Genomic DNA, 12,904 nt, shown 5'->3' with positions numbered 1-12,904 from the left:
AGTGTGACCAGGGCCCACATCTGCACATAACATATTTCACATAAAATACCGGGTCTTCAAATTTCCCAAATCCCCTGCGTAAAAATACCAAAGCACAACACGCACACCAACACGAGCAGCCGGTCAGCGGAAAAGTTTCTAGAACGTCAAACTCGAACTCCCATCAAAGAGTCTTTGGCAAAGGAGCCCATTTAACAGACAATTATTTTATTCAGTGCCGTTGTGTTCACAAAGCATAATTGTGTTCAATTTAGGTAAGTGGAGAAGCAGGAGATCTTCAGTGGAGGAGTTTTCGTGCCATTAAGTTGTTTTCCTGAGTGAAATTAACGGATTTACCTACCCGGTGTCATGGAATATAACAAAACATTTGCTTAGTTAGGGTTTTCATGTCCACTGCGACCGGTTTGTCCAGAAAATCAATGGGTTTCAGCTAGTATCGATCAAACGACAGAGTTTTCCCCCTCCCACAGCGCAAACATGTGTTTTTAGTCACGTAACTGTTATAATTTTCCTCGTTTTCCTTGCAATGGAGAAGATACACACGCCGTAGGGAATCATCTTACTGACCCCCCAATTACCACCCCCGCCCTCCTGCACATATATGTATGTACATAAGTTTGTAATATCAGTTGGCAGACGCAATACAAACATTATCTTTGTATATACATACATATGTGTGTAGAGATGTGGTCGTTTATTGTACAATTAGTTGGGTTGCGCCAGAAATCGCATAATGTGTGTGTGAGCGCAGGGGCTGCGGGGGCAGAATCCCGCTAAACAAAAACAATTGGGGCAAGTGGTTTTTTTCGCGCTTATCAAAAGCCCCTCACTGCGCAGAGGACGCTCTCTCTGTGGGCCGCTCGACTCGCAAAGAGCCTCCAATATTTGCCGGCGTTTCGGGCGTAGCGCTCCCATTCTCATAAAAACGCTCGTCGGGAAAGCATCGCACCAAAACTCGAAAAAAAAAACAGAAAACATTTACGCGTTCTCCTAGAATTTCACAAACTACGCAGTTCGTTTATTTATTTATTGGCCGACAAGTAAAAAAAAAACTCGTGGTCAGTTTGTAGTCATCTACACACATGTGTATCTACTTACATAATGCCCGTAAATCCGGCGGATAGCCGGTGATTTTCGACAGCGACCTTTCTGCGTCATTGATTTAATATTTATTTGCCTATCTGCTGATTAGAATTTGATTAAATGCCAGCTCGGTGTTTTTTTTTGGCTGCGAAATGGTCAGGACCTAGGGCAACCTTGGGACCTGGTACTTACTTGGCTTATCTCAGATTCGATTGGAAAGTTTCCAGAGTTTCGCCAGGTTCCGCAAGATTTAGTCATGCCCTCAAGGTTTATTTGCAAAACTATAAAATAGCCAGGTATACATAGAACTTACATATGTATAGCCGAAACAGAAAAACTAGTAATTTTTCCCAAACGACTTGTCTTGTTGTTATTGCAGTTATACATTCGTAATATAAGATAGCTGATTATCTTACAAGATTGTCCGTACTTACATCTATGTTTATTTGTACTTTCAGAACCTTCCAGAAATAGAAACCCAACGCATTTGCCAAGGAAACGTGGCCCAAAACTGAGCAACCCCTAACAAATAGAAACAAACAAAAAATCAAAACCCGTCGAAGTGATAAGAAAATTTGTATTTGTGTAGTAAAAGTGCCGAGGAGAGAAGAGGAGACCGAAGAGATCCCTCCGTGAGTGAAGTGTGCCTGCGAGAAAGCTATGTCCGCATCTAGATCGCGTAATAAACAATCCAAACTTTGTGACGATGAGCGGCTCGATATAAGCAGGGACGAGTTCAACCGATTCCAGGAGGCCTTTGGCAAGGAGGAGTTCCGCAAGCTCTTCTTCGACTACGTGGATGAGATCCAGGATCCTGAGAACCGCAAGATCTACGAGTCAGAGATCACGCAGCTGGAGAAGGAGCGTGGCGTGGAGGTGAGGTTCATCCACCCGAAGCCGGGATTCGTGATCAAGACCGCTCTAGATGGCGAGCTCAAGTGCTTCATCAACATCGCTAGCTGTGAGGAGATCCAGAGGCCCAAAAATGAGGTGGCCACGGATCCGTCGAGTGGTAGCCGGGGCCTGAGCTGGTCCATTCCGATGGCCCAGACCACGTCGCGCGATGACTTCGATGCGAAAAACAACCACTGCAAGGTGTTCGACGTCGTCTTCCATCCCGACGCCCTTCACCTGGCCATGCGGAACAAACAGTTCCGCCAATGCCTCATCGATACGGCACTGGACGCAATCGAACGCGAGTACAAGGTCTCGCTGGATCGCGCCAACCTCAAGTTCCCCAAGCTGGACTACAAGGGTATTCCCCGTCCCACTGTGATACGCAAGATGGCCGATAATCCCACGGCCGAGGAGCAGGAGCCACATCCCCTGGCGCACATGTTCCCCACAAAGCCACCCGCTCCGGGGAAACAAGAGCCCCGTGTCCTGCCCATGAAAACGAAACCCTCTCCGGTGCCGGAGTTCACGGTGCCCAGGTATACGATCAAGCACAGCCACGACGTGGACTTGTCCGAGTACACGGACGAGCTGGATGCCAAGCTGCACGTGACCGTTCCTCGTTCTCTTGTCGTGGAGATCGAGCTCCCCCTGCTCCGCTCGACAGCCGAGTGCCAGCTGGACGTCACCTCCAAGTCCATATACCTGTTCAGCGAGCGACAGGGCGCCAAGTACCGCCTGAAGCTGGACCTGCCCTTCATCGTGGACGACAAGGCGGGCCGGGCCCGCTTCGACACGGATATGCGTCGTTTGAGCATCACGTTACCTGTGGTCCGGAAGAGCATCCAGGAGCAAGCCCAGATGCACGAAACCTTGCGCCACTTCAGCCGCGAGGACAGCGGCGTGGAGCTGCACTCCAATAGCGAATCGCCGGTGGAGGAGGATCCCGATGGCGAACTCAGCGATTCCAAGGCGGATATTTCCGAGACTTGTAAGTAAACCATTAATAATATCATATTTAAGAGTCTGTAAATATAATTAACAATGAAAACTTGTAAATCTCACGTACAAGGGGTCATCCATTCCATCCATTATTATTAATTATTATAATAGGCAGTTGTATTATGTATGATAATATTATAAGATAATATTGTGTGGATCGAACTATTTTCGATTAAAAGCTTTTAAGTTTGTTTAATTTGTGCGAAGAGAATGGTTGGCTTTTGGATTGGATTGTTCTTTTATTTTGATACTCTTTCAAATAAATATATTAATATATATATATTTGTGTGATCCCTCAGCATCGCCCAGTGTCGCACCTGCCAATAGCCCGTTCCTGAAGAGCTCCGTGCACTACCAGCTGCCCAGCAAGTTCGACTGCAACGTGCTGGACAATGTGATGGCCTTTGTGCTGCACGTGCCCAACGTTCAACCGGACTCCATTGAGCAGTTGAGGGAGCAGCGGAGCCTGCACCTGAAGTTCGCCACCATCGGCAGTGGCTACTATCCCACCCACTACGCTTTCTACGTGGAACTGTCGGCGGAGCATGAGGATTCCTCCATCGAGAGCGCGGAGGCAGAGGCCTGGGACAACAATGTGGTGCTCAAGCTTTGTCTGAATTCGCAGAGCGAGACTCCGGCTAGCTACCTGGCCGGTCTAGATGCCACGGAGCTCAAAGAGTACCCAGTTCATGGGCAGTACCATGTGAAGAGCAAGGGAAAGGTTAACGCAAAGAAGGATAATGCTCCGCTCGATGTCAAATTCGAGCGCAACCAGGAGGGCCATGCCCTGAAGGTTACCATTCGCCCCGGAACAAAGGAGGAGGAGGAAGATAAGGAGAACCAAGACCAAGAGCCCGAAAGCGATCAGCAGCAGCAGCAACAGGTGCAGAACAAGAAGCCCGGCAAGAAGCAACGGAAGAAGAATAAGAAGGAGCGCTCCCTATCCGAATCTGCCTGCGCAGATATGATCCTCCAGGAGCCACTGGCTAAAACTAATGAGCTTCAGCCGAGGGCCACGTTTAAGTTGCCGCCGCAGCGCAAGCAACGCAGCTACTCGGAGTGCAACGATAGCACTGGCCGCTCTCATCGCGGCATTCTCAAGCGTTTCAGCCGCTACGGGCCCCGACCCTCGATGTCGGACAGCTGGTCGTCCATTGACGACTCCTCCTCGTACTCGTGCTCCGTGGATGCATCCGGAACATCGCTGTTCTCTCAATCATTCGGCGGCATTCCCGAGGAGGACCGTTCGGATGCCGGGCTCTCGGAGAGCTGCAAGAAGACTGTTAGATTTAACGATCACATTATGAAGCAAGTGTTCCGGTAAGTACCAGCTAGAACCCCTGATAATACTCGGTAATTTGACAATTTACTCAATCGCACAGACTCGACTCCAGCATCCTGGGTCAGCGCAAGAAGAACCAGAAGCGACGCGATCTCAAGCTGCGGGCTCAGCAGCGTCGCCTCAGCGAGGGCGATTCTGTCGACTACGAGGAAACCCGGGGCTCTGCCCTCAAGGTGAGATCAAGATCTAGTTAATTGAGCGAATATCCCGTCCAGTTAGCGGGCAGTTAGGCTGTTAGCTTGCTAATTGAATTATGGCCCATCAGCGAAATCGGGCAGTTTGGCTTTATTTTCGTCACACCAGACATAAATATTGATCAAACCTTTGTTTAGGGAATTCTAGTACCCGTGTGCGAAATCTAAACAAATCCGAAATGAGCTTTATTTATAGCAGGAATATATGCAGCTGCAGCAAACTCCAGGGAATGGAAAGTTTTTGCACTTGTAGACAGTAAATAATCGCAGAAATGTTAACATCAGCGTGTTAGCTTGTGATAATACATCTCAATATTTCAAATTTGTGTGAAAATTGAGCGAAAAATTATTAGTTGGTAGTCTGACATTAATGCAAATGTTTATTCTAATTTACAGCAAGAAGAAAATCCGTCAAGGAACTGCAACGATAGCGGATTGGATCTCACTGGAGCAGCAGGTGCCCACAGCAACAACAATGAATCGGATGCTAAGAACACCATGATGTTTGAAATGGATGATTAGGATGTTATTTAAACCATAAATATATTCATATTTTTTGAGTGATTTAGTGGCATGTTTTCAAGGTTTTTAAATGCTACTACATAAATGTTAACTAACGCAACGTTTTTTTTTTTTTAATATTTATACTGTAATTCCTTTTATATCGAGGCGAATTGCTCAATTGGAAATACACAAAATTGTATTTAGGCAACACGAATCAGGGCTAAATCAGAAATCAAAATGTTCATTACATCAAATACTAAGTGTTATGTAATTCGGTTAAACATTGAAATTGTTAAAACGCAAGATGAAATCCTACGCTGAACTGAAAAAGAAACCTATTATTATAGATCGATAATTTCATATTCATTCTCATTGAAGAACACACAACAATGATGTCTTACAAGTTAGCAAACTACAAGTTTTAAGTAAACATTAAAACGCTTGTTTATTGGCTCCATGCTCAGCTCATATAACAATCATAACACGATAAACCTAAACAATATCAATAGTTAACAATTCCTCTAGTATTACACACAACAAAATCACCCAATGCATAAGTAGAGTATAAGCTACGTACATGTTTAGAAGCACTGGCTGAATCAATGCATGTAATTTTAACTTTTATAAGCGAGCTGCAAGTTAAAATACATATACATCTCTTATGAATGAGAAATCCAACCTGCATACGAGTATTGATTGGCATTAGAAGTGGTGTTCAAGGAGTTTGTTCCAGTGCTCGATTTGCTGGAGTTCCCTTCGCTTTCCCTCCAAGACATACAGCACTGGGCAGTCGAGGGAATCACACTGTAGGCTACCCAGGCGTCCGCAACAAGCCTGGCATATCTGCCGAGTTAGTTGGTAGCCCCTCTCCAGACGCGCTGTCTTATCTGAGAGCACAACTACGCACGTGGTGGCGTTTTTCAGGCAGTCTGGGCAAATGCCCGCCTTGGTTTGGCGGCCACAGTCGATCACGCAGCTGGTGGTAGAGAAATACTGGGAGATGGTGGACTTGGCACCGCGTGCACCCGCCAATTCGTTGGCGGTTCCAACGGCCGGCGTCATGAGCAACTTCCTCGGCAGACTGGCAAACCAGTCGTGCACATTGGCGCCTATGAGCAGCAGGCAGCGATTCAGCGGCGGAATAATCGCCTTGGTAATGTAGTAGATGGCGTTTATCTTGTGACCCTCGTTGGCCAGGATGTCGTGCGGGCTGCGCACCAGGCGGATTAGCTGCATGCCCGGCGGGCCGTTGACTATTATGAAGGGGACGCGTTCGCCACGACGCGGCACATGTCGTGGGTCTTTTTGCATCCATTTACTGAAAACGAAAATGGTCATAATACAATTCAGGAATGGCAAAGAAGGAATGTCTCGTAGCTTACCGCGTGAGCTCCAGTGCTGGCACACAAGCCGTGGGCTTGTAGCCATTGAGACCCCTGAACTCCTTGGCGAAAATCAGGTCCTGCAGATTGGCCCTGCCCGACAGCAGCTTGGTGAACTGCCGGCACACGTACGCCTTGATCTTGCTGACGTCTTGCGTCTCGAACAATATGCGCAGCACCTTTTCCAGCATCTTGGCCACCGCCGGACAACCATCTCGCCGCACAGTTTCTATTCCCTTCGCCTCGTAAACGGGCTGCTCCTGATCGGCTGTCTCATACATGTAACCCACGTAGCGCTTCTTGGTCTGCAGCATGCAAGGTTGGTAGACCTTCTCCAGTTTTAGCTTCACTGGCTGTGGATTCATTTCGGTGACCGCCTTGGCGATCTCCTCGCCGATTCGAAAAGCTTCAGCTCGATTTCGACCCGGCACAAGAACGAACATGGAGTCCGTGTCGCCATAGACGACACGCACCTTCCACTCCTCGTTGTTCTCCACTAGTTTGATAGCACGCTCCAGGGTCTCCCGTCCTTTGGAAACTACAGAATCGCCCACTTCCACTGAAGGCATTCGGCCACTGAAGTTAGCGGCGGTGTAGCCATAGGTAACATTGGCCATCAGCTTAAGGCCCAGCTGCCGTGAGTGAAGGATCCGCTGAAGTGCAGAGCTGTCCTTATGGAGCTTCATCGACTGTTTGACCATTTGGCGCGTGTCCAAGATCTCGGTGAGCATGCGCGGCAGGATGCCCTCGCGCACTTCACGCTTCACGAACACAACGCCGCATGGCGAAACAGTAACCAGATCGTGCTCCAGCAACTTCTGCAGCATCTGCCGCGAAACTCGGAGCTGCGACGCGCCAAATTCAAAGGGCGAACTTCCACCCAGGTGCTCTACTCTACCCAAGCACGTGGAGAAGCAGTAGTTGTAGGCGATGATCATGCTGGGGTACAAGCTCTGAAAATCAAGCACGATTAGGGGATCGGCATAGAATCGTGACTGCGGTTCCATTATTAGCGCCAAGTACTCGGGAGCTCTCATATGAGCGCGAGCCTGGACGCTGGGTGAAAGTGGCACCAGGTTCTTTGGCTTGGCGATTCTATGAAGACAGAGAGTTCAGGGAGGATGCAACATATTTTGCCTGCGCTCAAGGGTTACACTCACCTCAGCATCATGCTTTCCACGCGAAACTGTGAGCCGCGCGACAGCACCTCGTAGAACTGAATGCCAATGAGCTTGGCCATTTCGCTAGTCCGTCCCAGTAAGTCCAGCTGATCCAGGAGAGTTAAGGTGCCACGCACACGCTCCAAGTAATATTCCATTACTATCCAGCGGGTGCAGGGTGAGCCGAACCATTCGGTGAGGGATTTGGCAGTGTGCCAGGGACATCTCTTATGCAAAATGTGGTACATTACGTTTTCGAAGGTGTACGACGTCAGTGCAATCTCGGAGCGCATCAGGCGCCATACGTCCAGCAGAATGCGGCCGCAGAGCTTCATTTCCACATCCAAATCGGTGAACTGCTCCCGATCCTCGTCCACAAAGTCCCGGACCTTCTGTGTGGGCACTCGGGACAGCAGAGGAGCGATGTTGAAGCACAGATGCTTGGCCCGATCAATCACATAGCCCCAAGAGGACATCTCGATTTCGTACCCTGCGTATATGTCCGCATCCCACCGTTCACACAAAGCCAGCAACGCCTCAAATGCCTCCGCTTCACTGGTCACTACTTGCACCTCAATATCGCGATCTATACCATGAAAAGGTCCTTCACTTAGCAAATCCTGGACAGTGTTCACCATTATATAGCCGCAGGCTTTGCTAGGCAGCTTTTCATCCGGCAAACTGTGTTCGATAGCATAAAACAAACACCGAATCTCGTCGTGCATCGGATCTGGTTGGAGATCACCTCGCGTGGACACAAACACCTCTAACGTTATGATTGTCAGGTGGTTGCAATCAATGTCGGCTTTGGCCTGCTGCAGATTCTCCAAATTAACCTTGAACCCGAACGTGTTGTCCAAGGTAGCGTGGCTAAGTCCAAAGCTGAGGTCGTGCTGCCTATCCTGGCTACTGCCCTCTAACTGGCGCAGAAAGGAACTACGATCTAGCTCCGCCTGGGCCGCACTACTGGAGACGCTCTGTTCGCTGGACTGCGAGCTTGGTGGTTCCTCGTCCTGGCTTCCTATGAAGCTGAGCCTAGTTCCGCGCTTAAGGCGACTCTTTCCTGTTTCTCTGGCTTTGCTACTGGTAGGGGTTGCCTTGCATTTATCCTTAGCTTGGGACAAGGGCGTTAGACTTAGACTGCAATCGAGTTCCTCACCAGCATCTTCATCGCCACTTCCGCCATCGCCTTCCTCAGCCTGCAGCATCATAGTGATCTTCTGCCGCTTGATCTTGATGGGGCTGTCTATGTCATCAGAGGACTTTTTTGGTTCCTCTCGTTGACGAAGGAGTTCCTTGGCTTTCAACCAGATCTTGGCTTCCTGCCAGGTGGGTGCTAGTTGTGCTGGCTCGATTGCTATTCTTTGTTGCGTGCTGAAATACTCCCGTACTTTTTGTTCTCCCCGATGTCGCTGCAACATTGCCAGGCCACCAATGGCTATCAGTTGCCGACGACGCCAGGAGGCCAGGCCACGATCATTGCCCAGTATGCTCTGGAAGGGATCACAGTCATTTAGCTTGTTCCCCGGAATGTGGAGCACCAGGAAGCCCACCTCCGTCACCTTGCTCACATCGGAGGGATTGCTGTAGTATGGCTTTTGGAACTCGTACTCGGGTATGTCCATTTTACGGCTACCGCTAACCACTTCATCGTAGGATGGAGGCAGCTCCAAGGGGGCAATCACGAACGAGTTGCTATCGGGAGATGGAGGAGCAGACCTAGGAGAATCCATATGTATCTCGGGGCTATCCAAGAAGTCACTGAAGACCGACGGACTGTTCACAATCAGCGAATGCTCATAGAAACTTCGCATCAGCTCCGGTGTGTTGCTCTCATTGCTTTTGGGACTTAGCTGAGGAGTGGTCTCAGTCTCAGGGGGTCTTATGCCTGAACTGGGAGTAAATTGTTTGTTCAGCAACTCCGACCGAATGCTCCATCGAAGGCGTTTCAAGTTGGGTGTTTTACGAAGTTTGGTGACTATATAATCGCTTTCCGTGTCGGATTCGATAGCCTCATCATGGCATGGACTAAATGTGATCTCCTCCGTGGAGTTTGCTGAATCTCCAGGCGAAATACCAGCTGGTTCCTGTGGAATTAGCTCACGTTGTAACTTTTCGTCACAGCTTCGTGCAGTTTCATCAGACTTTTTTGGTTTACTTTCGAGATATTCGATTTGTTCAGAAACAGAGTTTTCCTGCTGATGCGGACTCTCTGAGTTAGATGAACTATCTTTTGTTGCTTTTTCCAATGCAACAGTTCCATTCATGCTTGTTTTAGTATTTTCTTTGGGACTTTGGGATAGTCTGGCTTTCTTTTGAGGTCTATCCAAACTTGTAGTCGTCACTCGTGGCCCAGTTGTTTGTATTTCGCTGGAACACTCATCTGGATTTGCCGAATTAACCTTATGGCGAGCACTGCGACGCGGCTTCAGCTCATCCAAGGCACTTCCTTCTGACCTGTGGGGTCTCTCTATCTCACAACCGGCCTTGGGTAGACTTTCTATATCTTGATTCCGAGTGCTCCATCGCGTCTTTCTTACTACTTTCTTTGGTGGTAATTGCTTGCCGTCCTCTGTTTCGAACATGTCGCTCAAGCCAGGATTTCTGTCCCTCGGCGTAAGGGAACAAATAATGTGTGTTTTGTCCAGATTGCTAGTTGATCGTCTGGTACTCCTAACTGGAGTACAACTATCGGGAAAACAATAATATAAATCGCCTTGCCATAAAGGATATCAGTTAACCATACTCGTTCTTTAAGAGCACAAAACTGTCCTCGAAACTTTTCCGTCGCATCTCCGACATGGCTAGTTTTTTGCGCAATGAGATTTCTGGCCTACGAACAAAAATGTTGGTCATAGAAATGTTGGTACATATGATGAAAACAAAGAATTTGATTACCGAAGTGTTCCCGTTCCGGTTCCTTGGTCTAGCTGCAAACTGAGGCGTGGATTAGATGGTCTCCCTGCGAATTCATCGTTGCTTTCTGCAATTGGTTATGATTGCAAAAAAAATTCGTGTGATCGTTATCAATTCTACCCACTCTTTGATGAACTGCTTCCAATTGTCAAAGCCAGCGGCGCATATTTCTTGGCTGCACTGGTTTTCGGAGTACGTGGCGATTTGGGAAGACTTTTCTGACCTATTGGCGTTGTTGGAGTCTTTGAAGGACTTGACTTTGACTTAGAGCTGATCGATTTAATGGGGGTCCTTTGTAGGCGATCATCAGCACCATCAATTTGGGGCAGTTTACTAGATGCTTTCAGTTCCTTCGATTCCGCAGGCTGACTTTGTGTTAACTTAAGCAACAACTCATCGACATCGTCTAGGACGGTAGAGAAGTCATGTCGGGTTTCTTGGTCGGCATCCTCGTCGGAGTCAACATCTTCGTCGAAAAGAGCAGCAGTAGCTGCGGTCTCCTTGTCCAACAATTCGGGTGTAAGTTCGACTACAAAAAGAGATCAGTGTAAAACATTTATTAAAAAACAACTCCATTTCACAACAACTCACACTTTTTATGTTGCGACAATGGAGCCAACGAACTGTCTAAGTCCACATGCGATTCACTTTCATTCTGCTCCTCCAACAGCTGCAACGCGTCCAAAAGTTCCAAATCCTCCTCCCTCACTGAAGCAAGGAGAAAACAACTGGTTTATACCAAAGTGCGAGTTGTAATTTTGGCAACCGTGTACTCACAGGTGGCATCATGGGGTATCGCTCCATGAGGCTGTGTGAGGCTCAGTATTAGTTCCTCATCCACTACAGTTTCGTCCAAGTCATCGGACTCATCCTTGGAGGTTGACAAACTGACACTGCTGCTGTAGCCGCAGGTAACATGGTTTTGTATGAAGGAAGCATTAACCAGCAGTTGCTGCTGATCCTGTGAGCATTCCTCCGGATAAACGGCGTTGGCTAGAAGTTTTTGCAAGTTAAACCTGCGTTTCTGTGCCTTTGTGCCGGGCATGGTGGTCTGCATGGTTGCTTGGGGAAGGATTGTCTGATCCGACAACGTTTGCTCGGACAGTGTGGACTGCTCCAGTGTCATCAGCTTGCTCTCCAGAGCGGTGCGGTAGAAGATATCGCTTTCGGCGATTTCAATTTGATGCCGCTCCTGTGTTGGCGGTAACTCCAATACTGGCACCTACGATGGATGGACAAGGCTGTAGGATTTATCAATACAAGATGTATTCCCGGATTACCGCTTCAGCCTTCTCCTCATCGCCAGCATCGGTGTGCTTCTCGACAAGTTTCTGTCGGCGCAATTTCTCATCATTCCAGATGGCCTCGATGCCGGGGTTAGTGTGGTTGCTCTTACTCTTCGCCACCAGCTGGAACCGATTCAGTATGAAGTTCGAGCTGACATCCACCTCTAAAGCACTGCAGGCCACTTTCTTAGCGGTTGTGATGTCCAGAAGCTGCGCTTGCTTGACATTTGCATAGGGGATTACTAAAGGGTTAGTTACGGGTTAGTTAGGAACTTAAATAGATGATGTATCCAGCTTGCCGTCATCGTCATGGTTGCGCCGGAACTTGAGAACCTCCAGCGGGACATGCACATAGCTCATACCGTACAGATTGTAGTCGATCATAAACTGCAGAATGTAGGGCACATGCGACTCGTGCGGACTGAAGTTCTTGCTCAGAATGGCGCCGCTTTGGAGAAGGTTGGCGGCGCGGCGTACGAACCGGGGATTGAACATGTAGATCTTGAGGAACTGGTGTTCCACTCGATGGTAGCCATAGAAGGGTCTGTAAAGAGAGGTCGGTTAGAGATTTACGCCAAGAAGTCGTCCAGAAAGAACTCACATGCCCTTGACCAGCTGAATTTTGAACACATGCTGGGCGTTGGAGCTGCCTTGACCCAAGGATATGTTGATGGCCTTGTCCAGGTGCATGGCCATCTGCAGGATGCCCCGCTCCAGGGACTCAAAATCCTTCTTGTCATACGGAATGTATAGATAGGGGAAAACTCCGTGTACATGCATGCAGGTCTTCTGGCCTCTGGAGTTGCCGCCAAACACTCGAATCACTGGCACCTGGAAGTGGAATGGATCGTTATACCAGTTTTTACTGTGGTGAAATAGACCGGCTCACCCGCTTGATTTCTTTGCCGCGCAGCTCCGAATAGCACGGATCCATTCCGAACTGCGGCTTCTCCATATAGAAATCCGCGATGACCAGCCGGACGGAGTAGACTCCATCGATTGCCTCTCCTGCGGCTGCCATTTTCGCCAAAACTCAGATTCGTTTTCGCAGAGCTATTTGTTGTCAATTCAATTCAAACTAGAGTGACCATGTATCGAAAAGTATCGATCTATCGATTGTTGCTTTTTGAATTCAAACTAA

The 12,904-nt window shown here is 48.5% G+C and overlaps 2 protein-coding genes across 4 annotated transcripts; one reads left to right on the top strand and one right to left on the bottom strand.

The window, feature by feature from the left end:
- The first annotated feature begins 94 nt into the window (after nucleotides 1-94).
- Nucleotides 95-5,695, top strand: Nop17l (Nop17 like). Of its 3 annotated transcripts, none has more exons than NM_136480.3 (5): nucleotides 95-254; nucleotides 1,542-2,968; nucleotides 3,279-4,299; nucleotides 4,362-4,494; nucleotides 4,912-5,695. In NM_136480.3, the coding sequence occupies exons 2-5, from the start codon at nucleotides 1,744-1,746 to the stop codon at nucleotides 5,035-5,037; spliced, it is 2,505 nt and encodes an 834-aa protein (NP_610324.2). In that variant the 5' UTR covers nucleotides 95-254; nucleotides 1,542-1,743; the 3' UTR covers nucleotides 5,038-5,695. The 3 variants fall into 3 exon arrangements, with proteins under 3 accessions (NP_610324.2, NP_724604.1, NP_724605.1); NM_165557.2 differs by lacking the exon at nucleotides 95-254 and adding an exon at nucleotides 914-1,058; NM_165558.2 differs by lacking the exon at nucleotides 95-254 and adding an exon at nucleotides 914-1,379.
- On the bottom strand, nucleotides 5,436-12,855 carry PolZ1 (DNA polymerase zeta subunit 1). The gene is made up of 12 exons (NM_080142.3): nucleotides 12,653-12,855; nucleotides 12,365-12,594; nucleotides 12,063-12,307; nucleotides 11,758-12,005; nucleotides 11,255-11,699; nucleotides 11,069-11,185; nucleotides 10,602-11,006; nucleotides 10,460-10,544; nucleotides 10,308-10,394; nucleotides 7,562-10,249; nucleotides 6,402-7,496; nucleotides 5,436-6,337 (listed from the first exon to the last, which is right to left on the bottom strand). Exons 1-12 carry the CDS (start codon nucleotides 12,782-12,784, stop codon nucleotides 5,722-5,724), a joined length of 6,393 nt encoding a protein of 2,130 aa, NP_524881.2. The 5' UTR covers nucleotides 12,785-12,855; the 3' UTR covers nucleotides 5,436-5,721.
- Between the last annotated feature and the right edge of the window lie 49 nt (nucleotides 12,856-12,904).

Source organism: Drosophila melanogaster, chromosome 2R, assembly GCF_000001215.4.
Source record: "Drosophila melanogaster chromosome 2R".
Lineage (NCBI taxonomy): Eukaryota > Metazoa > Arthropoda > Insecta > Diptera > Drosophilidae > Drosophila > Drosophila melanogaster.
The sequence above is the reverse complement of the archived record's forward strand: the minus strand, read 5'-3'. Positions and strand labels throughout refer to the sequence as shown.